This window comes from Pteronotus mesoamericanus, unplaced genomic scaffold (assembly GCF_021234165.1).
Source record: "Pteronotus mesoamericanus isolate MK-2021 breed Mesoamerican mustached bat unplaced genomic scaffold, CSHL_Meso_final contig_169, whole genome shotgun sequence".
Taxonomy (NCBI): Eukaryota; Metazoa; Chordata; class Mammalia; order Chiroptera; family Mormoopidae; genus Pteronotus; species Pteronotus mesoamericanus.
The window spans coordinates 28,282,667-28,309,791 of NW_026555068.1; the positions used below are offsets into that span (position 1 = coordinate 28,282,667).

Below are 27,125 nucleotides of genomic sequence, written 5' to 3' on the forward strand. Positions count from 1 at the left end.
TAAGGGCTTCCATATCTGTAGCCCATACCCCCACATTCATGTTTATTCAGTCTTTATTTTGTGGAGTTATCATAGCACTTTCTTCTTGGTAGATTATTCTAAATATTTAAACTATAAATATCAGAGTGAAGTACCATGCACACTTCCGCAATGGGCTACAGAAAAGATTTTCAGCTCAGCAGCGTGGTATCCCTGCTTGTCTTGTCTTCCCTCTTCGTTCCTCGGAGTTTACGGATGAATGTGTGTCTAGTAACGCCGAAGCCCCTGTCAGCTCCCAGTTCCGGGGGGATTTGCTCAACATCTGTACTGTGATCATGGTAACGAGGGAAAAGCAAGCTTTGTTTGTCTCCTCCTGGAGAGTTTGTAGTCTATGAGGAAAGAAAAGTGCCAGTTGCCACATAAAAATATACATGATTAAAAAGTGTGATGAATCCCAGCTAGCAGGGAAAAGGGGAAGCACAGACAAATCTCCCAAGAAAAGAGTCAGGGGGTTCGCCACACAATCCTGGCGGAGAATGACTCTCAGACAACGGTCTTTCTTAAATCAGTGCCGTTAAATGAGCTGAGACCTCAAGGTCTCTCTTTCTACAGAATCTGAGCCGGGAGGGGCTGATAGTATATCAAGACTGGGTCCTTCTCGCAGGTAGAAGAGTCCTTTGAAATGATTAAATGATTTCTAGTTGAGGAATTTACTCAGCTCTCGTAGCTTCCCCAGGAATATTTATGCACCCTGTCTTCAAATACCACGTTTTATAAAGTACCCAATTTTAGATTTGTGTAATGGGACATCAACGGGTTTTTGGACAAGTAGCTTTTACCAAGGTAAACAATCTTGTGCAAAACATTTGAAGTTTTGATGGCCAGTCACAAAACATTTAGCTGTGGTTTCCTGGCTGAGTACAGAATTTTCTGTTCAGGTGCTGCATTTTGTCCACTGCTTTCTTCCTTTTCTTAGTTTGCAGGACTCGGTGTCATAGCTTTCTGCATAAGGACGTATGTTTTTGCTTTAAGTGGGCCAAAAAAGTGGTGCAATTATTTTATAATCTGACATAATGACATAAACCAATAGAACCATGGAAGGTGTACATTATATACATCTATGGCTGACATGATTAAGTTAAAATTCATCTAGGCAGACTTCATAAATGACATTATAGAATTGTTCCAGTACCCATTTATGCTATAACACAATTAAATATGCAAGAGTAGAAACTATAAATGCATCTTTCTTTTATGTCTTTAAATCTTTGCAAAGCCATCATTAAACATTTTACCATGGTGAGTTATCAAACACTATCAAAAACATTTCTTACATATTAAGAGTACTTCAAATATTTGTATTGATCTAGATTTCATGTTGACTACATGACTGAACTTGAAAGTTTTAGCATACAAACTATTAATAACCAAGTATTTTTAAACCAATTAATAGTAATATAAATCATGTAGCAAATGTTTTTATTGGGGTTCATTTTCAAGTTTATATATCACTAAAATGGAAAATAGGGCAGTATATATATAAATCAGTATTTGCACATTAACAAGTTAATAATAACCTAAACAGAACTATGCTTCACAGAATCTGTTCTTAGAATAAATCTATTAAAATCCCATCCATTTCCTCTTCACCATGTACTCAATGGCTGAAAAGCTGACTTTTGCGTCCCTCGTGCTGTGGGGTTGGCACTCAGGCGGCTCAGGGGCCGCCGCGTCCAAGCCTCGAGGCGGGGCTTCTGGAAGAAGGCAGGATGGGCCGGGGCCAGAAATGGGGGAGAATAGGCTTCAGTGAGACAGCCTCACAGAACGACAGGTCGTTCCCCACTTGTTCCCTAGCTCCTCCTGCATTCGCTGTGTTTCAGCCTCGCTGAGTCTGGCCTTGCTCGGCGCAGCTCGGCCCGGGCCATCCCACAAGCGCTCCGTTCTGTGCCGCTTCAGCCAGATGTCCTGCCCTCTGCCAGGTCTCATTTTGGCCAATTTTATAGTCTCATCATTTAATGTTCCTGTTACATTATTTTTAATTAAAGTAATCGTCACGAGTTTTCTTTGCAGTGTTCAATCTCAACTTTTTCTGGAATTGAAAGGACTGAAATGTTCCTCATGTTGCGCCAACTCCCCAAATGGTGACAATAACTGGAAAGAAGGCACCAGTGATAAACATTAAAGCAAAAGCGAGTGGATATTAGCTTTATTTCTATACTACACTTACAGGTGATAATGCATTTGGGATTTTTATAGAGCAGCACGCTGTGTAATTGAAGGCGGTGCTAAATGTCGCAGATAAAATTAACAGGATGTAACAAGTGACAATTTAGCCAAGATTCTATTGATTTGATTTTGTTCCACTATTAAAGCATTTGGGCTTATTTTAAAGCTTGTAAATTATAGTGGCAAATAACAGGACTTTCAGGCTGTCTGTCACCCAGTGGGGTTCACACTCTGTGAATGTGCGTCACTGCAGGATCTCTGTGACCAGAACAAGCTCACGAGGACCCCCGGGGGCTGGTGAACACTCCAGCCACCTTGTGTGCCCTGTCCCACTTGTTCCCGGAGATGCCAGCAGTGAGGCCACCCTGCCCCATCTCAGGGAAGCGTAGCCACCAAAGCACACACAGCTCCATACACCCACGTGTTTGCGTACAAGATAGCAAACACAGGCCTTGACTTCTAACAACTTCAGGCCTGTGTGCAGTTTTCAGAAATTGTATGGATTATAGTTCAGTTTTCTTCTCTGCACATTTTTAAAGATTTTATTTATTTTTAGAGAGAGGGAAGGGAGGGAGAAAGCAAGAGAAACATCCATGTATGGTCGCCTCTCGCACGCCCCCTACTGGGGACCTGGCTTGCAACCCAGGCATGTGCCCTGACTGGGAATCGAACTGGCGACCCTCTGGTTCACAGGCCGGAGCTCAGTTCACTGAGCGACACCAGGCAGGGCTCTTCTCTACACATTTGAAATGATAAAACCTATGGTATTTCCCAAAGTAATTAAGAATTAAAATGGTATAATTACGGAACATGATTGACACACAGAATACAAATTTAAAAATAAAGCCACCATTCTTCAAAAACAGCATTTGTGCCAGGTATCAACAAATACATCCTGAGAGCAAAGCAAAAATATTTTTCCTAAAAATGAAATTCAGGATACTTCAAAGAAACTCCAACCTGAACCAGCCCTACTGTAACAACAGCTATGGATGAGCTGTAAAAATAAATTTAAAAAATCATGACACCCTGGAGATTAGAAAAAGCAGGCAGATTTTGGAGATGCTGAGGTGGAACGTGCTGACAGGGACAGCGGCCTGTGGTGCGGCGTCCCCTCTCTGTGGCTTTGGTCCCCAGTTACGTGGAGGCCGTGCTGGGTGAGGGAAACTCTGGCGTGAACCGCTCATTCCTTCTGAACTGCAGACCCGGAAACAGGCTGTGGGGTGCCCACAGTCCTTGCAGAGAAAGGGGGATCCCGGAGATGAGCGACCCAGAACAGGGGGCCAAACTGCGGTTCTAGTTCCGCCCAAGATACATGAGCCGCAGGTTCCCAACAGGACAGCCTGAGATTAAGAACTGACCTGAGATTGGACTTGCCACACGAGAGGCACGTTATTCAGTAGGAGTCCCACTGAGTTAATTGCCTACTAAAAAGAAAAAAAAATCAAAAGAAAACAAATAGAAAAATGCATCAATAATTTTCAGGAGAATATAATAGAATCCAGGGTTTCCGGGGGGAGGGAAAAAAAGGGAACATTCACAATTCCAGAGATAATAAAAACTTACCCAAAATATTAAGTTTTAAGAAAAAGGGGCCAGTTTTAAGCCAATTTTAAAAAGAGAACTACTAAAAAGAAAGACAAACTATGTAAATGAAGCTTAATATGAGCCAGAAGGTGGAATTAGCAGTAAAAGGTTTTAAGCAGCTGTTATAACCAGATTAGAGGAGTAGAGGAAACAAAACTGGTGATGGAAAAAAGTTCAAAATCTCAGCAGAGAAATAGAGACCATAGAATAAGAACTAAATGAAAATTCAAGCTTTGAAAAATACAATATCTGAAATAAAAACTACACAAATTTACTGAGGGGCTTAACAGGGTAGAAATGACAGGAGAGTCCATCAAGTTTAAGTTAGACAACAGAAATGACCTAATGTGAGAAAAAGAAGATTGACAAAAACAAACAAACAAACAAAGCCCAAAAACCATGAACAGAGCATCAGGGTCCTGGGAAACAATATGAGAATGCTAACACAAGTTTCATCACAATTCCAGAAGTGGAGAGAGATGGAAGCAGAAACTATCTTTGTAATAATCATGACTGAAATTGTCCAGACTCGGAAAAAAAATTGGAAATTCATCATGCTCAGTGAACTGAAGAAGGATAACTGAAAAGAACCATAGCAGGTACAGCAAAGTCAAACTGCTGAAAACAAGAGTGTAAGAAAGTGGAGGGCAGCCAGGGGAAAACAACATGTCACAGGTCAGTGGAGACATCCATGTGCAACAGTGTCCTCAAAGGGCAGAGAGCAAAGTGAAGAAGAGACAAGCAAGGAGTAATTGTCAACAAGATTCCTATGTCATGTGAAAACACCCCTTAAGAAGGGGGCCACGGAAAAAGAAAATAAGAACATCTAAGTGGATTTGTCAGCGCAGACGTGCAGTACAAAAATGCTGAAGTGGAACATCTCGGCTTAAGGGAAACAACATGAGGCAGAACTGGAATCTTCAGTAAAGAATGAAAAGTAACATAATTGGTAAATCCTTTAGTTAAGAGAAAAAGATTTTTCTCTTAATTTCTTTAATGTACCAGAGACATTTTAAAGCATCAAGGACTACATCTGTTGCCTGGGGACTGGGCACACGTGCAGTTGTAACGCAGAGGGTAGCCAGGCAAAGGGAGAAGAGGTGGGGTTAATGGCCCCCACACCTGCATTCTTTCCACAGGTGGAATGAAGCGGCATGGCATTAAATCCACAAAGTTGTAAAACCAAAGGTATTCATTGTAATTCCTTGAGCAAAACTGAGGTAATAAAGTAAGTGAACACAGTTAAAAGAGCAATAAATGAATTAACAAGGAATTCTAAAAAAATCGATTAAAAAATACCAAAAGAAGGCAGGAAATGAAGAAGAGAGAAACAGAAACTGGGGATAAAAAGAAAACAAAACATGCACTTCTGCACAAGGTGGTGGCAAACCGTCACTTTAGACTTCAGGAGGTTCCAGATGTCCTCAACTCTCTTCTGATTTGACAAGTATTTGCTGAGCCCTTGCTCGTGTGTGAGAGTCTGTCATGGGAATTAGGAACACGAAGAGGAAGGAAACGGTGTCCCCAACCTCACGGAGAGTAGAGTTCAGTGTAGAGAAACACAAATAAGCCAAACATGGCAACACAGTGGAATGAGTCCCACGGCAACAGCAGAGAAGGGTGCCGCAAAGCACAGGCAGGGCCAGTGTCTGCAGAGCCTGAGTGAGACCACGTCCTCGGCGCAGGGTGCCCCCCACAAGGCCACTGCTGGGCGCTGGGGAGGGACAGACAATGAGAAGCAGTTACCAATCATTAGCCAGCATCACGATGTCTGTATACATACGCAGAAGTCATCATGGTGCCAGGGACGTTTACACATGACCTCACTTAGAAATGGCTTGTGGAAAAAAAAATCGTATTTCTTTTTTTTTTTTTTTAATAGGCATGTTCATGAGAGAACACTCAGAAGACAGATAAAAGTATAAGGTGGAAATCTTCTGTGGTTTTACCCCCTGGGGATCAGCATTAAATTTTTTTTCACTTCCGTATTCACAAGCGATCAGCAAATCATGACCTTCTAATGGAGGTTGGGATCTGCGTAGGTGTGTTTTCCTTCTAAGAATCTGAGTAACTTTACCAAAATTGTAGATCCACGCCCCCAGGGGCCAGGGTTTGACAGGCTGTCCCTGCCCGAGCAGGCGGGGCCGCCAGGCACAGGGAGCGTTCACAGGTTCACAGGCCGCGTCCCGGGCAGCTGTGCCCTGCTTTCCCTGAGCCAGTCCTCAGGGAGCCCATGACAACCCCGAATGGGGTGCTTTTAGGGAGAAGTCAACTGTCCACAAGGGACAGGCACCGGTGGTGGAATACGTGGAAATCCACGGGTATCTTTCTGAAACCTTTAGCCTTGGGGGGAAGAGGGGAATCAACTCTGTAAACCTTGTAGAACTGGCTCTCGACAGCACAATAACCATTTGTGGGTTTACTGTGCACATTGTCCTGCATGCGGCTTTCAGGGAAGTGCCGTGCCCACCTCGGTCACTGTGGTTCACCCCACTGCTCTCCCAGGGCGGTGCCCTCTAACCCGGGCGGGGCACACACTTTCCCAGGGAGCAACCACAGGCTGCCGGCCAGGCGGGTTTCTTTCTACACTGCGTAATTTAGGCTGTATTTTGAAATGGGCTGGTTCTTATCTCTTCTGTCTTGTTTTTTATCTTTTCATGCTGCTAATCATTCTGCCAATATGCGCTTATCTCAACTGTGTGTTTACTAAAACCATTGCAAGCACTTAATTGGAGAACTCAGACAGTTCCTGGAGGATGCATTTTAAGTTCCGTGTTTTGATCTTTTGAAACACAAAACCTGTTTAGGTTCTGTAATGGTGCTTCGTATTCTGACCTGCCGTCCTGAAAGGCTTCTTTCCAAAATACACATTCGCTCTCCTGCACGGCCTGCCTTCCAGCCCTTCCCCACCTCGGGTCCCCCATACAGAAGACCGTCCGCCCCCCAGGATTGACAAAGGGCATCTTTAGGACCGGAGCCCAGGCCTGACGGTGGCCCCCTCCACATGGCCGCCCAGCTCCGTTGCGCGTCCCTCCCCGCACAGAACACGGGAGTTTCACAGAGTCTTCCCGCCACGGCCTCCTGCCTGTCGTCTGCTGGGAAGACCTTTGCTGCCCTCCTGCTGCCCTTCGCTGAAGAAAATGATCTCCGTCTTTCTGCAAACCCCCCTCCGCCTCTCCAAGAGGATGGATCACCCCGTGTCCATTTGTAGCAACCCTATTTTATTTGTAGGAAAATGCCCACGTAATCAGTGATCTACACAATGGCATGTGGCTTCATCAGAATCACACGTTGTGGAGCCCTGGCTGGCTGGCTCAGTTGGTTGCAGTGTCGTCCCACGCACAGAAGGGTTGTGGGCGCGATTCCCTGTCAGGGCACACACTTCGGCTGCGTGTTCAGTCCCCAGGGGGGGCGCGTACTGGAGACAGCTGATCAATGTTTCTCTCTCTCTCTCCCCCCGCCCTGTCTCCCTAAGATCAATAAATACATCCTCAGGTGAGGATTTAAAAAAATTGCGTGTTGTCTAGTTTCTCAAATGTGAAGGAACTTTAAGATACATTCACTTACGTTTCATACCTCAGGGTATTTATGGACTATAAATGGCACCTGTCACATGTTTTTAAATATGATGCTGTCACAGTCCCTTGCATCCTGTGAGGCCCTATGTTGAATCCGCTGCGACCGAGGGTGGTTGATGTGTGTCTGTGTTTCTACTGCGCCCTGTCTCTGGGTGCGCACAGCGCCGGGTCGCCTCTTGGCTCCTTTCCTCATTGACTTGAGTTTCCAGCCGCATCGGAAAGGCGTGTGTTCTGCATAAGGAGTTAGGGGAGCTTGATTTTTTTTTTCACCCCATTGGTTCATTTTGAATGAGCAAATAAATGGATACATTAATTAATAAATGATAATGCTATTGTTGAAAATTATTCATGGCTTTACTCGTAGGTAAATTTCTTCAATAAAATAGCCTAAAATACATTCAATAAATTTGATCACTTGAAATTGAAAACAATCTTTTTTTGATATGAAGAAAAATAAATGTAAACTTTTATAACAATATTAACTTTGGGAAGTATTCATTAGTTTAAAAAATACTATTTTTCTGTCAAAGTCTACTTTAATTCAATAATCACTTGCAAACTCCCTAAATTAAACCTAACTTGAAATCATACTTAAGTAAAATTTAGTGTACAGTGAGTTGAAAAGAGTCTTTCTGGCTGGGATTCTACTTCTCATAATTCCCTTTTTTGAACATTGTCCTTCCCATAGGAAAAAATGATAGTAATGTGAATGCAAAGTCTAAGAAAAGCACCTCATTTAAACCCTACATTCTTGCTTTCTCTTCAGTGTCACGTGACACGAATCCATGGAGACGCAGCTGGGAAATGGGCCTTTGTAATCTTCATCTATTATTTTATATCTGGATTTCAAATACCTAGGCCCATAATAATTGCATTTCATTAAACGAAAGCAAAATTAACAGCTCGTGTTTTCTTCTTTCTCAAATATGCAGGAACTTCGGGATACGTTGAATTCTATTTTGTGCCTCTGGGTATTTATAAAATGCAAATAGCATTTATCATTGGTTTTAAAATATGATGCTATTATTGTCCCACATGCCCTCAGAGGCCCCTGCTGTTAACTGCAACCAAGGGCGGCCTCGTGTTTCTGTTGCGCTCTGCCTCTTGGTGCGTGGACAGAGCGTTTATTTTTTCCTTTGCTCTTTTCTCATTGCTCAAATTTCAGACCACGTCTCCATCTTCTCCTTGCCTCCAATCAGCATCCACCATTACGTGTTTTCAGATTGGGAAGAACAGAAATGTCCTTGGTTTGATGAACAATAAGCTCATTCACGAAGAGTTGTTAATGGTTACTAATACAGTAAATTTCCCTTCTGGGCGTAATTACATTAAAAAAGACAATTACCACCTCATGTAATGAATGTTTAATGGTAAAATTTCAGGTAGATGGCTTTCGGACTACATCCAGTATGTTGGCTGGGTAGTCGGCGGGTCCATTAATGCTCAAATCATTTACTCGACAAGGTGCTCTGCGGTGCTCTGGGAAGTTGCGGGGAGTGTGCAGACTCCTGTCCTCGGCGACATTTAGAAGTACCCACACGCTATGACCATACGAGGCAGAAAACGGAAAACCGTCAGGGTCTCGGGTGGACTGGGTCTTGAGGGAGAGAAGGGGCGCCGCGCAGGTGTGGAGGCAGCCGTCCATGAAGGGGGCGGGCGTTTACTCCAGGTTGGCGGTGGAAGCGGTTTTGCAGGAGAGGTCGCGTGCACGTGGAGAAATGGGGTCACTGGGCAAGGCGCAGAGGCGCGAAGCCCAGAGCGAGTCCAGCTGTGTCTTGGTGAGCGAACCGATTTTTCCCATTGCCCTGCTGGATCTGCTTCTGACTCGACCGCAGGGTAGCCAGGGAGGGACCTCACGCAGAGAGAGATGATGCCCTCATGGGAGCCACCAAGGTCAAGGAAGGCAGAGTCCCCTGGCTCCTCCCTGCTTCCCAGGCACCGTCAGGAATTGCCAGTTCTGCCCGGCTCTCGGTCATCTGTGTGCCCCTTCATCTTTCTCTGTGTACCTAAGGCAGGGAAGGAAAGAAGGAGGGTTCCATATCTAAAAATAGGTTGCGGAGCAGATAACCCCTGAAGCAAGCCCCGTCTTTCCCCTGATCCCTGTTTGCCTTACTCCCCCATCTGCCGCGTTTGGTGGTTGGGGGCAGCTCCAGGCTTGCCTGTCCTCGGCTGGGGGCGGGCGCTGTGGATCTCAGCGGCCTGCGTGCGGGTCCACTCGCAGGGCCGCTGTCTGTGACGCCCTGGCTTCGTCCCCAGAGGCTCCCTTCCTACGGCAGCTCATCGGACACTCCCGGGTGTGCGGGCCTTTCTCTAGACAAACACAGGACGGCGGAGAGGGGTCATCCCGACACTCGGGGTGCAAAACCAGGAGTTCAAGTTTGCTTCCTTCTGGAGCCATAGGGAGACAAGCGCTTAACCAACCCCGCTTTGATCGAATGCAGGCTCTTCACTGCGGCAACGAGGGCCGCCCCCGCACCTTGCTGCACGGAGCACCCGAGCCGGAAGCAGCGGCGCGGGGCTGTCCCCGCACGCGGCCCACCTCGTGCAGCCCCGCTGCTGGCCGGGGAAACAGGAGCTGCCGCCAAGTGACTTAAATAAAGCCCGTACAGGCGCGGTTCGCAGCGAGGCTAGGCTGTCCGTGCAGATAGCGCACGTTCAGGGAAACCAAAGCAGCGGCCTCTGCGGCATAGGTTCAGGTCGCCTCTGGCGGTGTTGCCGGACAAAAACCGTTGAATGCTGCAGGGCCGTAAGCTCTTCCCAGCCACGCATGGAGTTGGCGGACACGAGCCACGTTCTGGTTGAAGTTCGATCAGCCGTGGAGAATGGTCCCCAGGAAGAGCCGCTGCTCTGGCGCTGTTTGTGTGTTCCGGGCTGTTGCCCCCCTCTAAGCTGTTCTGAATGATTCCTGTCACCGGAGTGGCTTATGTAAATAGTACCAGGATGGTGGAATTCAAAAAGAAAAAAATCTTGGAACTTAACATGCTTAAACCAGGGAGCAGCGTTGAACCATCTTCACTGCTTTTGTATTTTGAACTATTCCCATCACTGTTTTTTCTTATGTATTTTCATCGTCATTCTAGACGGTTGTTTGTTTGTTCTTGTTTTTTTGTTTGTTTGTTTCTACTGAGTCCTTTACGTGGACTTGATGCAAACTGAGCAGACATGTGTGGCTGTGTTGCCTTCGGCCTGGGAGCCGGAGCGGAAAGGAGTGCCCTGTCGGCCCTGCTCCCAGCAGCGGGGCGGAGGCGCCTGCACAGAGCCCGGTGCGCAGCCACCACGCAGGGCCTGGGGGCCACCAGGACCGCAGCCAGGTCCGAGGCAGGCCGGGCGTGTTCCCAGCAGGGGCACCCGCTTCTCTGAGTCCAGAGTGGAGCCAGATCCTTACAGACGGGCTGGGGGGCCATGGCCGAGAGACGCGGTGGGTGCAGGAGACCGCAGAGGCCTGGGCTGCGGAGCCACCCTCCAAAGCAGCAGCAGTCGCGCAGGCACGCGCCCGTGGGGAAGAAGGCTCCATCCACGGGGCACCTACTTCCTGGCGCTTTGCACTCTGCGCTCTTTGATCGATGGCTCTGCTCCCCCAGCTCAGTGCAGACCGGGCAGCGCGTCCCTGAAAAGACACATCTTCCCCTGTTCAGTGTCGTTCCGGGAAGGCCGACCCAGCTGTGGGGGCCTGGGGACAGAAACAGGGGAGGAGGCCCCGCGGGACCCGGCAGGAAGGCGGGGTGTGGGGTCAGCGCAGCCACTCCCGGACTCAGCACTGCCTGCCCGCTGCCCTCCCCTGCTCAGGCGGCCGCATCCTGAGCTTGACGGTCAGCGCGGGACAGTCGTCCCAGCCCCGGCAGCTGCTGTCCGAGCGCCTGGCGTCCCCTGCGTGGAGCCCGCATCGGCTGACGTCCCTTCAGAAATGCGGTGCTTCTGGTTCTTCCGCCTTCGAACTCTTGCTCGCACTGTGTAATTCTTTACAGTTGTATTAGGCCATGAAGACGTCTGGGCGAAGATGGTTTCTCCCCTACATCAGGGTGCATCATTTCGTGTTTTCTTACTCAAGACACGCTGGTATGACCGGACGCTGCTCTTTCTGATTTGTTTCTACTAAACATGAAGCTGTCAGATAAGCCACTTCCTGAAAGGCTCCTGTCTCTACGGAATGAAATAAATATGATGTGTAGTTTAAAATAGTGGGCACGTAGCACATGTCGCCGGCCGAGCCATGTCTTCACGGGCGCGGCTTTGTGCTGTGCGGGCCCTCGCTGGCCGGGCGGGAGCCCGGGAGGGCCGCCGCTGCCGGGCTCGGGGGGTCCAGAAGAGCGTGCGGCGCGTTGTGAGTGCGATGAAGGCTTGTTAAATGAATGGCTGCTCCTCAAAGAGGATTTTGTTTGATAGTGAGAATGCGGCACGTGCAACAACCTTACTTTGTTTTTGTTTATCAGATACTTACATAGCACATCATGTGTGCAATGTGTGCCTATAGATACCAATATAGACTCGGTATCTATATGGTTCTTTAGTTTGATATTATTTGAATTTTAATCAACATATATTGGCTCCACATAGATTTTTTAAAAATTATCTCGTGAACACGATCTCTCTTAATATGTGTATCACTATGCACGACTTGGTTTTATCTTGTGGAATGTTGTTAATGGCTTTGTAGTGAGGTCGCCAGTTGTCACCAAGGTCAATAATGTGGCTCCTCTGTGCCGGGTAGAAACACGAACATGCATTGTCACCTCATGCCGACATCGGCCCCATGCATGCGCCTGAGGAGACGGGTCTGGGAGCCCAGCGGGCGTGGGCCGTGACCGAGAGCATCCGGGGGCACAGCGCTCACACAGGCGGCCTCGTGGATGTGGCTGGGGTCCCGTGTGCAGCGCCGAAGGGTCGCCTGTGGGGCGATGCTAGCACCGCCCTTGCGCAGAAATTCCACTCTGCACGCAACTGCGACACCTGAACACAGAACACGCTCCTTCTGGAACTCGGGGGTCACGTCCAGGAGGCATGACGTGAAATGACAGAGAAAACGTCCAGTAACGTTCACGTCAGCACAGCAGGTGGCTTCAGCCCGTCCCCTGCTCAGAACGGTGGGTCATGTAGGCGTTGTCATCGGTGTCTGACTTTTCAGGATGTTGTAGAACATTTTTTAGGGCGGGTTGGCTCCCATGCCCACTCCTGGCTTGAGAGAAAACCCTTATCAAATCAAAGTTGCCCTCTGCCCCGCCCCCGGCGCACGCTCCTCCGAGGTGCCCAAGGAGGAGCCTTGCTCTGGCTGAAGTGGCCCGTGCCGTCATGATGGGTGCCTGTGGGTGCGCGTCGGCGTTCGCCATGTTTACCTGTGGCTGTCGGTGGCTATTGGTGGCTATCGGTGGCAGTCGTCAGTGGCTCTTCACGGTTATCAATGTCTACGGGTGGTTATCAGTGGTTATCCAGGATAGTTAGGAGTCTTCATGGGTGATTATCAGTGACTATTGGTGTTTATCAGTGGGGATCTGTGTTTATCCGTGTTTATGGGTAGTTTTCAGTGGTTGTCTGAGGTTTCCATGGTTATGAGTTTATAGGTGACTATCAGTGGTTATCTGTGTTTGATTATCGGTGGCTCTCTGTGGCCGGCCATGTTTGTGGGGGGCTGTCAATAGTCAAGCGCCATCACTCGGGGACCCTGAGCCCGGGCCCAGTGCTCCTGGGGCCTGGGCTGCCTCCCTCTGCCCGGTCTTTGGCGCGCCGGGTCCTCCTGTCCTCAGGGCACTGAGCCCTGCCGACTGCGGGCGGCCTCAGCGCTGCTCGGGGAAGGCGGTTCTGTGGCCCAGGTCTCCCGCCCAGCGCCCCGCCTGGGTCCTCCCTGTGCACGCCTTCCTCCCTCTGCACGTGGTGCCCCCAGGCAGGACCAGGGCGGGCTCTGCGCCCCCAGCTACAGGGGTGAAGGTGACAAAGCATCTCCATTGCTCACGAATGGGTATCTCATCTGTTCATTAAGTAGCTTTACCAGTCTACTCAGGAGTCAAGTCCTGAAAAAAGAGACCTCCTCACATGCAGTGTGCGCTCCGTCTGAACTGAAGGGCAGTTCACAGCAACCTGGACTGGGCAGCAGGTGACCGACGACAAAACAGGTGCGTCCCTCTCCGATCCCGGGTGCCTAGACAGCCGAGTCCGGCCGGGGACGCTGTGTCTGGTGAGGCGCACAGGCTGAGGTCACTGGACAGCGGAACGGAGTGCTCAGGCTATGCCGACGTGGCCGGGGCCGGGAGGGCTCTGCGTGGGGAGCAGGCCGGGGCCAACCTCAGGGCGGCGCCTTCCCCCGCTGCTTCCTTCCCTTCAGGCGGCCCCTCTGGCCCCTCTTCGTTTCTTGCATGTTGCTCCAATCCCTTTGCAACGCCTTTGGTGTCTTACCTACTTTCAGGGAGCAGTCTAAGCCTTAAGGATGGGAAGAGTCCTGTAAAACGGATTTCGTCGTTTCTGAATTTCTTCTTTTCTTTTTCTGGAAGCATTTCTCATCGTGTTCTAAGAACACATCTGCCTGTACAGTCAGCCTTCTGCCCTTGTGGAGCGTAGCACGGCTCCACTCTGGTCCCCGTGTCAGATCCTCAGCGGGGGAGCTGGGACGGAGGACGTCCTCATACGAGGGACAAGGCAGGGAGCGTGGCGACGCGCCTCCTCAAGCCCGTGCTGTGTGTTCGTAGTCACACAACAAAGCGACGAAGGTAACACAATCAACCAATCACACGTGACATTGGCAGCGGGTATTGTGGAATTAATTTTCATTTCTGCTTTCCTTTTCAATCGACGCTTGTCTTATCTCTTTCCTCCACACTTCAGTGAGAAGCTTATGTTTTGTTTTGTTATCGCAAATGTTAGACACACCAAAAGGGAGCCGGTGGTTTTTATTTCTTCCCGTCTCGTTACCTCACTGAAGGATGCATGACCGGTGACTCTCTGATGCCTGTCATTGTCCCCCACACCCCTTCTGGATGACAGGGCCCGCCGTGGTCCCCGGTAAAGGGAGTAATGTGAGTGGCGCAATGCTGTGAGTTTTGCTTGCACTTTGTATGGACGGATGGGTATTTCCCAACTTCCTCGCTTGAGACCCCGACAATGTGGCCGCAGCGATGCCCAGGCAGAGCGCCTCCTCTTGCCTTGGGGACCCCGCCCCCCACATGGGATGTGAGGCACAGTCCAGGTGCCCCCAGTGACGTCCTTGAGTTTCCTTCATCCCCGCGGAAGCCCGTGCTCCTCCTCGGACGCCCCCTCCTTGGTAGTTCTGTCCTCAAGACTCAGCTGCTGCTTCTTCAGTCAGCAGCAAAGTGTCAGCAGCTCTCCCGTGTCACAGCAGAGCCCTCGTGGCTGACTTACATTTTCCTCCCAAACCCAGCACAGCCTGGAAAGCGAGGTGTTTGGAGGAGGCCCCGTGCGCGCCCGCTCATGCAGCCGCAGTGGGTCTCCACTCAGGACGCGGGTGGCGGGGTCTCCGCGCTGCAGGGCGCTCCGATGCAGGCTTCGTGGGCAGGAGGCTGGCTCAGACCCGCGCCTCCTGCCGGCCTCCGGCTGAGTCCCGTGGGGGGCGGCCAGGAGCCAGCCCACAACAGGACTTAAAATAGTAACAGCGCCCGAAAGAAGCCACCCCATGCTGGGGCCGAAGGTGCTGCGAGGCAGGGAGTGCTTTCGGGGCAGCCGAGCCGGAGGGGCATCTGGAAAGCGAGGCAGTGGCCCCGAAGTGTGAACTATAGGCGGAGTCATGTCCCGGCCTCGGGGAGCATTCAGACCGGTGTTACCCGAGCTGAGATGATGAGGTGGTGGCGGATGAGGGGTGCTCTGTGTCGTCTGGAGGCAGCCTGTGTGGCCGAGGCTCAGGGGTGACATTCAGGGAGGTGTCGGGGGTAGACCACGCGGTCACCACCGTCCCCCGTGAAGAGTCTGGGGTGTGTTCCAGATGCGATAACAGGACACTGGGGTGTCTTCGCCAGGGACGTGTCAGACCGGGCTTGTGTTGCGGAAAGTGCCCCCAAGGCTGCGCAGGAGATGCACGGTCAGGTGTGCAGGCAGCAGGGTCGCGATAGCAACGCGGACGGAACTGTCACCGTGGGGTAGGAAGACGGCGTGGCAGCAATTCAAGGTGCTACCGCAGGGGTGGAGAGACAGGGCTGGGGAGGCAGCGTCCTCCCGTATAACTGCAGAAACACGCAGCATCTGCGAGCCTCGGGGCATGGAGTCCTGCCGAGGCGCCGCGCCCTGGCTGCCGGCTGCTAAGTTGTTTGTCCTCCCCTCCCCCGGGGCCAGGCCTGGCCGGGCCGCCGCACCCAGGCCGCCGGCGTGGGTGCAGGAAGAGAGCCGGAGCTGAGGGCGCCACGCTGAGAGCCGCCCCACCCGGCCCCGACCCGCGGGAGGCGGCAGCGAGCCGGCAGAGGAGGCCGCGCCTGCGGCTCCTAGGCAGCGAGGACGCCCGGGAGCAGTGGGCGCACTCAGCTCCTGGGTCTTGGTTGCTAACGCTGTCACCCAATAGGAGGAACGAAGGCCCCTGGGAGGAGTAGCTGGTTCCAGGGTGGGACAGGGAATACACACAGCGCACGCAGGGAGCACCTCCTAGTCCTGAAAGTGGAGAAGTGCCCAGGGGAGGGAGGGAGGGAGGGAAAGAGAAAAGGAAAGAGAAGAAGGCGAACACAGTGATGGAGACACATCAAAGGGGCACGGAAGACGCCAGAGGGGACTCCCCCACGTATCTCTTACCCGCCGCTGCCCATTGTGGCTTCCTTCCTTCCAAAGGGAACAGGGCGGAAAGAAGGAAGAAGGGTCCCTGCACCGGGGGAGCTGACAGGCGTGCCCTGGGTCCTCGCCACCAGAGCTTTCCCCGGCCAGGGCCGCGCCGCCTCTCTGCAAGGTGCCGAGAACAGCCCTTCATGGCTGCGGTCTCCCCCCAACAACCCGTGGCCTTGTTCCATCAGGAGGAAAACATCAGACAAATCCCCCCCGAGGGAAGCCTACCAAACACCTGCCTGGGAGCACGCAAAGCCGCCAATGTCTTCCAAAGCCGGGGCGCCCGGGAAACTGTCCCGCTCAGGGGGCACCGACAGAGATGACAAGCACTGTACCGTGGCGGCCCAGGGGGATCAGGAGGCAGAAAGAGGCTGTCAGGGAAACGCTGAGAAAATTAAGCCAGATTTTTGTGGACAATGATGTCTGAAGATTTCTTCCAGAATGTGTCCCGCGCAGGCAAGTTTGTCCTGCAAGCACAGGAAGGACCAGCCCCGGGGGCTCGGGCTGAGGACCACGCCTTGTGCCGCGTGTGCCAGTCTGCGCCTCTCCGGCCTCCTCACCTCCATCCCAGGTGCGCGGCGCCACTGGTCAGGTTGCCTCTGACTGGCGTCAGCGACAGAATGAACCACGGGTCCATTGCCACCGAGGAGCAGGCAGCGTGCAAGCTGCACGTGTCCTGCGAGGAGGTCACAGGACAGATGCGGGCTGCTCTCACGTGAGCGGGGACTCCAGGCGGTTCTCGAATGAGGAGGCAGCGGGGGGCCTTAGTGAGACACGGGGGGGCTGGCAAGCGGCTCCCTCTCGGACTTGACCCCTGTTCCCTCCGCTTTGCCACCTTCTCTGCTGGGCCTAATCAGAATTCAGTGAAGCGGGCAGAAAGCGCTCTAAAAATAGAGCTGTGCACCTCCTCCCCAGTGTGAGAATCGAGAAGTTTAAATATACATGTATATGTGTACACACACACACACACACACAGAAAGAGATTTTCGAACAAAACAGAAATAGCCTTCACCTTATAAATCAATTTTGTGCACATACTGGTTCCTCGTTACAATGTATTTGTTTAAAACCAACAGTAAGTCTTTGGGAAGCAGAGCAAGCCCAGGCCTACAAATTATCTCCTTTGCTAGTACATGACCGAGTAGCATGTTGTACCATTTATAAAGGACTCTCTTTTTAATAAAGCTTGAGCTATTTATGTGAATTCAATCACGGAAAAAGCTTTTAGGTTCAACTGAATATGAAAATCATAAATTAGTAATAGACCCACACCCGGTAAACTTAAACTGCTTGTGGCCGTAACTTTAATTCAAGACTATTTTTAGAGGGTAACCACCAGCCCAGAGAAGAAAAACTAGATCAAGACAGACTGAGTGGCAGCCACGGACCCATGAATTAAGAGAAAGATGATGCCACGTGGCTTTTACAAATTGTGAGACTACTTTTATCATTTTCTGCACAAATATGCCTTCCAATTAGAAGTGATTTTAAAGTTACAGTCGGTTATACATCTATATAAACTTAAAGAACCATTATGCTGAATGGGATACACTTCTCCATACAGGAGTCTTGATTTGAACTACTCATATGTGTATTTTTCTATACAATTTATAAGACATACACACATGTGTGAGTATGTGTATATGTGGGTATACCTGCGTCCAGGCTAAATATCCTAATTCTTTCTAAAGACTTTATTTATTAACTTTTAGAGAGAGGGGAACCAAGTGAGAAAGAGAGGGAGAAAAACATACGAAAGAACCATCTATCAGGTGGCTCTCACATGCCCGTGACCGGGGGCCTGGCCCGCAACCCAGGTCTGTGCCCTGACTGGGAATCGAACCTGTGACCTTTCCATTCACAGGCCAGTGCTCAACCCACTGAGCCACACCAGGCAGGGCTAAATATCCTAATTGAAAAAAAAATCTGGTGAGCAGTGCCCAGGGCATGAAAGGGAAGCTGGGTGCAGAGCCAGCAAGCCGTCCCTTGGGGTGTCTGGGGACCACCGCCCCGTGTGCCCAGCTGAGCCTCTGAGCTGAGCAGCCTCTTGTGAGCTGCCATCGACTTCAGCCTTTGGGCCTCGCGGAGGCGGCTCGAGCCCTGGGTTACCTCCTCACAGAGCCACTGCTGCTGTCCTCGCTTCCCAAAGGCCGCCCGCCCTCGACCCACCTCACCACCACGGGCGCGGATGCTCTCGGGTTTGCTTCATCTGAGAAAGCGCCCGCGGCCAGTGCGCGGTGCCCAGCGCTGCCGCTGGAGCCCGGCGCCCGCAGGCCTGGCCGGCCCATCGCCTCTGCCACTCCGCGCGGGACTGCAGCTGTGGCCACCGTGCAGAGGTCAGCTCGGACGGGTGGGCACAGATTCCACAGCAGCGTCCTTGGAACGCGTCCTGCCACGCGCGGCTGACGTTCCCGTGCCCGCCCAGCGCAGCAAGGATCTCCTTCCCTGGGCGCAGCTGGAAGAAGCAAGGCTTTGGTGTCTCTCCTGCTGCCTCTAATCTAGTCTGTGCCCAGCTTCTCCCCCGCGGCCGGGCCTCCTGTCCGGGCCTTTGCCTGGCAGGTCCGGGCCACGGGGTTCACCTTAAACCGGGGGTTTTCTTTTTTCTTTTTTCTTTTTTCTTTTTAATTTGAATCCCTTGCTGAGGGATTAAGCCGGATTTTTGTGGACAATGATGTCTGAAGATTTCTTCCAGAACATGTCCCGCACAGGCAAGTTTGTCCTGCAAGCACAGCAAGGGCCAGCCCCGGGGGCTCGGGCTGAGGACCCGAGAAAGAGTTTAGCATTGTTTCCTAGAATCAACTGAATTCAGTTTCCTAACTTCCCCTGGTGGCATTTAATGCACTCTTTGACCTTCGGCGTGGACGGCATTGTCCTTGTTGCGTGAAGGTCATGTCTTAGGCCATGAGGCGTAGAGCCGGCAGTGGGTGGTCTCAGGGCCGGGGCCTGAGCGCTTCTCTGTTGTCCCCAGCGTCCCTGCTCTCATTCAGTAAGTCCTATTATTTCAACATCCTCTTCAGATTTTAAAAATGGTTTTACGTTACCTTTTTATAAATACCGAGGCATGTCCCATCCGGTAACATCAGTTTGTTGAGTAGAAAGTGCGCTTTTGAAAAGAAAGAAGAGAGGCGGCCATAAAACATCGCACGCCGGCGGGTCTGCCACGGACAGCAGGGCCCCGGTCTCCCATGTGGCCGGAGGACCTTTGCCCGGGGTCCTAGGGGCACACACAGCTTCCTTTCTGCTGGCCCCTCGAGGCCTGGGCAGTTCTCCTCGGCCCTTCCTTGCCGCCTGCCCTTCCTGTGTGACTCCGCTTGCACCGAGCTGCCGGCTTTTGCTATCGCCCACTCTTCTGTGTTTTCTCTCGGTTTGCCTTTTGGGCTCTCTATTTGGTCTTGCTCTTAACGTTGTAGCCATTTTTTTCCCTATATTATTGAATGATTACCGCCCTCCCCCTCCCCCCATTAAATTCAGATATTCCAGAAGATGTGAGTCTGGGCTCTTGATTTCTTGTGCGATATTTTACATTCCCTCCACAGATGCGCATTCCGCCAGCAGAGTCTCAGCAGCTCTTCTGATCCTTAGCTCTTGTCTCGTTCACTCTAGAGCGCCCACAGGAACTCACGTTTCCGACGAAGTGCGTCCCGTTGCATTGGGGACGGTCACGGCCATGTTGGCGCGCTCTCTCCCCCCTGGGGCACCGTCTCTCGGTTCTTCCCAAAGCCGCTCTTCCCCTTGGCACGGCCTCCCACCGCCCGCCCGCCGCCTGTTTTTGTCGCGGCTTTGCCGTCAGCTCGTGCCTGGATTGCCGCCTGCGGCGTCTGTGCTGGCGCAGGCCAGCCGCCCCCCGCGGGCCCGCGCCGCCACCGCCAGGCGGCCACTGACTCACAGGTCCAAGTCCACAGGAGGGTCGGCGGGAGGAGGGAGCGCGAGAGACCGCGGGGCGCCCCCGGCTGCCGCTGCAGGGGCTCCCCCGCCCCGAAGTCGCTCTGCTGTGGAAATCATTTTGCTAATGGCGTTTGTGTGTTGTCCCTTCTCGAGGCTTGCATTGTCCTCCGTGGCCGTTCAAATCTTTTGAATATCTGGGCTGTAGATTCTGATCCACTTGCCAACTGTTTGTTGCTTGTTTGTTTGTTCGTTTGCTTATTTTGCTGATGGTAACTTCGTTACTCGGTCTCTCCTGCTGCCTCCCTCCCGCCCCGCAGATTACCTGGAGGGTTTGAAGTGTAGTTTTTTAAAAGCCACATGATGATTTCACCCTCAGATTTACACAAGATAACATAGTCCTCCCAAATCCCTCTGTCAAAGCTCTATTGAGAAAACTGGAAGTTTGATGGCATTCTATGATTATTTCTTTTCATGTGGACAAGATTTCCATCAAAATTTTTCCTGTCAAGCCGAGGACCCGGCGTGCTGATTTACCGCGCCAAGTGCTGCCACCGGTGTCTGCCGGCTGTGAGGCCTTGGGGACATCGCCTAACCTCTTTGTGTCACGATTTCCTCCCCTATAAAAAGGAGATCATATCACCACTTACTTCATATTGCGTTAATATGCACAAACCACTTACATGGCTGACTTACGGCGTGATGTGCATCGCTAATTGTTCTCACAAGAGGGCAGGACAAAGGCAGTGGAGTTGGTGCGGCTACAACATGAACTGAGCTGGCCGCCCCCTCTGCTTTCCAACTTAATAACCATTCCAATGGTAGCGACGCTACTGATACCAACACTGGCTTTAATTTTATTTTTTCCTGAAATTGACATATATTAGAATCCCTTTACCCTTTCAAACTTGCATGATTTCCTGATAGTTTTCATGGTGCTTTGGAACTGGGGCAAGAAAGTGAAATTCGCCGAAGTATATGAGTGCGCATTCTGTCCCACGTGTCCTGCTCGCCGTTCAGCCTGCATTGTCTCCTTTCTGCCCCACAGCAACCCAGCTGAGGATTTCGTTCTTCAGCTCCCTTTGCAGGACATAGACTCTGAGCTTAGGGAACCTGCCCAACACCGCGTGGTCTGTTTGTGGCGCGGGAGCAAGGGAGCGTGGCCCGCGCCGGACCCGCAGAGCCCGCCGTGCCCTGTGTCCTTCCCTAAGCGCTAGCCGCCATTCGACTCTCGTGTGAAAATTGCCCTCCCACCTGCATTTGGCCAAAGCCCGTTGCATTTCACGTTTAAATACATTCCCAGCGCAGACCCTCTTGCGGCCCTTCGGTGGCCCTTCAGGCAGCGTTGCGCTTCACCATTTCCCCGCCCGGTGGCAAGAGTAGCCGCCCCCCCCGGGATGGATGGCCCTGGGCAGCGGCGCCCACTGAGGAACCGCCACCGCTTTGCCAGGGACCTGCTGTCTCAGCGCCGCCCTGCGCCCACTGGCTGTTCTCAGAGTCCGTCCGAGAATCGACGTTGGGTTTCAGCATTTGAAAGGCCGATCTGTACAGTGCCCCTGAGAGTCACCTACTCAGATTTCTCTACGTGCTCCCAAGGATCGCGGGGTTGGGGGGAGAATGCAGGGCAAGTCCCCGTGGACAGACAGGGCTCAAGTGACCAGCACCATGTGGGCCTGTGAAGTGTCCTTTCCTTAAGCAGCTGTGAGACCCTGAAGGGACTTTCGAGTGTAAACAAGGAGTGTGACCCCCACCCGGGGACCCGGATTTCCCGCCCCGGCCGTGAAGATGATGCTGCGCTGCCCTGGGGAAATTCAGGCTTCTGTTCGCTCACCTTTGGTCCCGTATCCTAACGAATATTTACTCCGCATTGCATTTTGGTCCCGTGTTTTCCCTTTCCCCCGGAAAGGGATGCGATGGGACAGCCATTTCATCATTTCAGCAGCTGAGGGGAGGGTTTGATGGCGTAGCCTGATTCGGTCACAGAGCAGTGACCGTCTGCACTTGCCAAATCCGAGTGTCGGGCTGGGAGCTGCGTGCAAGTAATTAGAATGGCAGCCTGCAGTCGGGCCCTGGCGCCCGGGCCTGGCCCCCGAGGTCGCATGGAAGCCGGCCACCGCGGTCCTTTCCGGATACCCTTTCACATGAGCAGGCGCCTGTCCTGGCGCAGAACCCCCGGCCCGGGAAGAATTCCCTTCTTGGAGCTTCTTGGGAAAGAGTGCAAATGACTTCAGGGAAGGAAGAGAGGGGATTAAAAGTAGAGCTGGAGTCAGTGCTGAGTATTTGCTAAGTACCTAACGTGTGCTCATTACTGAGGGAGACACAAAGGGATGTTCACTGTCTGCAGGGAGACGGGTTAAAATTACTTGAGATGAAACTGGCAGAAATGACAATGGGGGTGAATTTATTCATTTTAAATTACTTTTCCCAGCCACTGGAGTCTCACGTGTTGGTAGTGCTCACACGTCTAAGACTTCAGGCTTTGCCTGGACTTACCATCGTTTTCATGTTTTTCACAGGGTAGGGTATTTTGATAATTTTTAAAATAAAATTGTTCTTGCTTTTTTATAACGTGTATTGTTGACGTTTTGTTTTTTGCAACTGAAAATAAATATTTTAACTTATTCTCAATTATTTCTATTTGTTGATATCGATTACATTAAAATTTTAATTTTTTTCTAAAAAAAAAACTGGATGAAAATAAAAACCTTCATGGCCTAAATCATAAATTTATCTTTCTGCTAACAACCAGTGGTTTTGAACTTTATAAATTAATTTTTAATCACTTTAATCCATTTGCTAAATTATTTTGCTTTTAAAGTTCATACATTCTTTTTAAGCCTCTGAGGCCTATTTACATTTTTAGCCAAATGTGGAAGAAATGTGACTTAAAGCTCTAATTTGTTCCTGGTTCATTGTTTCCGAAATGTGATTTTGTCCCACTGTTACTTGAGAAACTTTGTTGTTTTTCCCTGTTCCCACCGAGCAGTTAACTGGGTCGATCTGAGTCGTCGTACATACACCGTGCGCAGGATACAGGACGGAGTTGCCTCTAATCTCTGTCACGACCGTTAGCTGACTTGCGTTTGGCAAGGCCCTGCTGAGGGCCAGCCTTTCTTCTGGAGGAAGGTGTAGAGCCAACAACGAAACAGGTGCCGCCCGCCGCGAGCAGGTCAAGGTGTGGACCCGAGGCCGCTGGCCTCAGTGCCCCCGGAGGCCAGAGTGACACAGAGCGGATGTTGGGATACCTGTGCCGTCGTCCCCTTCAGCCCTCACACCACAGTGTGGCGAGTAAACTCCGATGAGGACACGCTTTTAGTACCTAAACGGAGCAAATGAGGGTAAAAGAGGGGGCTTGGGCCCAGGTCTTCCCGTCCAGTGCCACCGTCCACTGGGAGCGAGGCCGTTCAAACAGCACTAAGGGTTGGGGCGGCGTTTTTCAGATTCTGATATAATTGTCAAGATGGTCAGGATGGTCAGGATGGTCAGGCAAAGGCCAGCCTGTTGACAGAACCTAAAAGGGGACCCCCCGGTCTGAGAAGCCAGGCAGTGGTCTGCAGAGGAAGGGGGCGCTGTGCCGGCCCCAGACGCGGAGACCGCCGCCAAACCTGCGCAGGCCCGCTGGGCTGCGAGCCCCCATGCGGCCGCTGACGGCCGTTGCGGGTGTGAGCCCGCCCCGCCGCCGGAGCCGGGCTCCGGGTCGTCAGCGACACTCTGAGATACGCCGCCAACGGCCGGTGCAGGGAGACCTCCCAGTCACTGCCAGTTTCACGGTGGCGAGCGTTGACTTTAAATCAACGTTACTTCCTATCAAACAGAGCTTTCCTAGCTTGACCATGTAGAATGGCAGAAATTATTTTGCTTTTTGAATGCTTCAGTTGTCTGTGTTCCCAAATATTACACGTAACTCTGTTCAAGGCTTAAAGCTTTCAAGGCATGGATCCTTTTGGTTTTCCCCAAAAGGAGTATCCTATTCGGGGAGAGCCTCGTTTTCAGAAATGATATTTTCTTCTCAAAAACGTTGATGTTAGCACAGCTGCTCACTCCCTGGCAGTGTCGCTGCGTAGTCCGTTAGGTTTTACCACCCGTGTCTCCTGCATTCTTGTTTCAATGTATTACATGGGCTGGAGGTAAAACAGTGCGGTGTCAGTCCGCGCCCCTCCCCCGCTGCACCTTGAGATCTGTTTCGTATTTTGTCGTGTGTGTGTGTTATGATGAGCTTTGCGTACGCCAGTAGGGAAATGGATAGAAAAGTTCCACAGGCTGCACTCGGTTTCCAGGATGGCTCATTTGTTTATCCAGTTATGAAAGCAATTATTTGTCGTGATCACGAAGAGCAGGTTTTAAGATACTTTATAGATTTACACCGACAGTTGTCTTATCCGGACCCGCAGTACAGTAAGGGGTGCTCTCTCATAAGAAGTGTTACTGACAGTCAATGAGAAAGGACAGAGGCTCTTGCCAAAGGGAAGGGTTGGTTCATTCTAAATGCTCCTGGACAAGGGAGAACACCGGCGGCCTCACGCCACACAGCCTCGCCCGCCGGTCTCTCCCCGTCTCTCCCGTGCACGACCGGAACGCAGGAGCCGTGCGTCCCCGACCGAAGTTCAGAAGCGCACGCTGGGCCCTAAACGCAGGTGCTCCCTGGGTGGGGCTGGAGCTCTCTGCTTGGGAAAGCATAGGCCGTGAGACGTGAAAACACTTAAAACGTTTATAAACAACATTTTTTAAAGACTTAGTGGCTTAGAAATAGGGAATGTGGTATTGAACAAAGAAGTTCCCTTACTGACTTAGAAACAGTGAATGAGGTCTTAAACGAAGAAGTTCTCTTTTATAAAGAAGCAAAGATGATTGTAAAACAAACTCAACTATTTTCTATTGTGTCTCAAACAGGTTTTTGTTGACTGTTTTCAGACATTTTTTAAAACTAAGAGTGAATACGTTTTGACGATGTGAATAGAGATTTCATAAATGTGTCAATTATATTTAGCATCTAAATGGCAGTACTGTTTTGTTCTGTGTGTTGCTCGTAGCTTGCTTTGTACGTGTTTAATGCCATTATAAAATGATTTTAGAAATACTGGGCTTCCCTCTCATTCACTGGGATAGGTCTCTTTCTCAATACATAAACAAAACAAAAATTGTACTATATTATATATATGGATCAAGTATACTCAGTACCCATATAAATAACTGGATAGAGATATAAAATAGTTTAATTTTATTCACTTAGGAATACTTTTGTTTGGAAGTCATTCCTTTTTTAAACTCTAGGAGCTTTAGTTTGTTTGACTGTTACGTGGTAGATAGCAGCCAACTGACTGACGACGTGCTGAATTTAAACCAGGAACATAGGGACAAAAGCCAGTGATCGTCACCTTTGTCTGTTCAGCTCAATGATGCATCAATTAAGTTGAAAATGATGTTTTCTGAGTGGGGGTGGTATCGTGTCAGTGAGGTTCCAAGGCCATTAAATCAGGCAGAGGACAGCATCCACACAAAGCAGGAGGCGCTCAGGAGAGGCGAGATTCAAGGCCGTCTCAGCGAGACGCGAGCGGACGTAGTGTTTCACTGCTCGGGCGGAAGGTCAGAACTCTGCTGAGAACCAGACGCTGTGCAGGCACAGGACCCTACGGGTGGCTTAGAATGAACTAGGGGGACACTTTTATTAAAATCCGATAGATGAGTGAGTGATCCTTCCTTTATTCTTCCTACTGCTTATGCATCGAACACCGATTACACATGGATTGGTGGGGTGCGCCAGGCTGTGCCGGTCCGGAGTCAGTGCGGCCTGAACATTGGTCAATGCGTGTCGCTTGTGCAGGTCGTCTGCGCCGCACTCTGTTGTACGGCGCGGGCTGCGCGGGGCCGCAGACTCTCGTCATTCGGGGATAACCTAGAAGCCCGCAGGGCGCTGAATCTCTACAGAACTGTGCTCCCCTCTCGTCAAAATGCATTAACTGACACTCTAAAAAATGTTCATAAAAAGTCCTAAATCGCTGCCATAAAACACGAATACATTTCTCTGTTCAATTTTTAGGCTAGATTAAACTATTTTTGTGCTAGATTTGTTAGTTTTAACACTTCAAAGGCGGTGCATGTTTTGTGCTGTAGAGTGCCCTTCAGAGAACAGTGTTTTTTACCTTTCTTTCTCCTCCTTTCCCAACAGTTTTGCCCAGCCACACCTGCGGAAACCCAGGGGAAATCCTGAAAGGGGTCCTCCACGGGACGAGATTCAACATCGGCGACAAAATCCGGTACAGCTGCCTCTCCGGCTACGTCTTAGAAGGCCACGCGATCCTGACCTGCATCGTCAGCCCGGGGAACGGCGCGTCCTGGGACTTCCCGGCCCCGTTCTGCAGAGGTAGGTGCGGCCGGGAGGTGCCTGGGAACACACACCTGCTCCAGGTGCCTGGCCGGGGGCTGGCCTTGCGCGGTTGCCGGTGATGACCCAGGACGCGTCCTGCGGGGTCTGCCGGATCAGCTCGTCCTCTTCCCAAAGGACATAGTCCGTGGCACCGAAGCAGCCATGGCTGCGCCCTGTAAAGTCAGTAACGAGTTTAGATGTGGTCCTTCAGTACCCAAATTTGGCTTCGCTCTCTTTTGCCAACTCCGTGAACTTCTCCATTACGCACCACCTCCTGTTGTACTGTTCCAAGCTTTAATATACAGCTCTATGGCCATCTTAACTTGATAGTTCCTTTTTCTTCCCTTTCTCATTCAAAATGACAAATACCCCTGATAATTAAATTTCACATTTTAAGGACTCTTTCAATGTTGTTTGGCTTTTGAAGCAAAGCAGTCACAAAGGAACGTGCTGTTACTCCAAGTGCTCGGCCTCGTGCTTTGGCATAAGGTTAGAATTACTGTCCCCAACGCCCCATGATTTTTAGCCTTTCTGTGGCATTAATGTTACTGCTTAATAATCTCTAGGAAAGGGCATGCTTTGATTCTTAGTTTTTGGCTTGACTGAGAAAAAGTCATCATACAGTTTCAAAAATAAAAGCATTGCTAACGTTTAAGGTCTTCATGTAATGCCCGAAAATGTGCTAAGTGCTTTGCTTGAATCATGTTATTTAATTCTCACAGCAACCCACTGAAACAGTGACTGTTGAGGCTTATTTAAGGGATAAA

General features: G+C 50.8%; 1 protein-coding gene across 1 annotated transcript in view; it reads left to right on the top strand.

Annotated features, from left to right (window-relative positions):
* The window catches only part of CSMD1 (CUB and Sushi multiple domains 1), a 720,682-nt gene that overhangs the window by 266,221 nt on the left and 427,336 nt on the right, over positions 1-27,125 (top strand). The window contains exon 4 of the mRNA XM_054565852.1: positions 26,161-26,355. Coding sequence (XP_054421827.1) covers positions 26,161-26,355 — 195 coding nt within the window. The remainder of the gene's footprint in view (positions 1-26,160; positions 26,356-27,125) is intronic.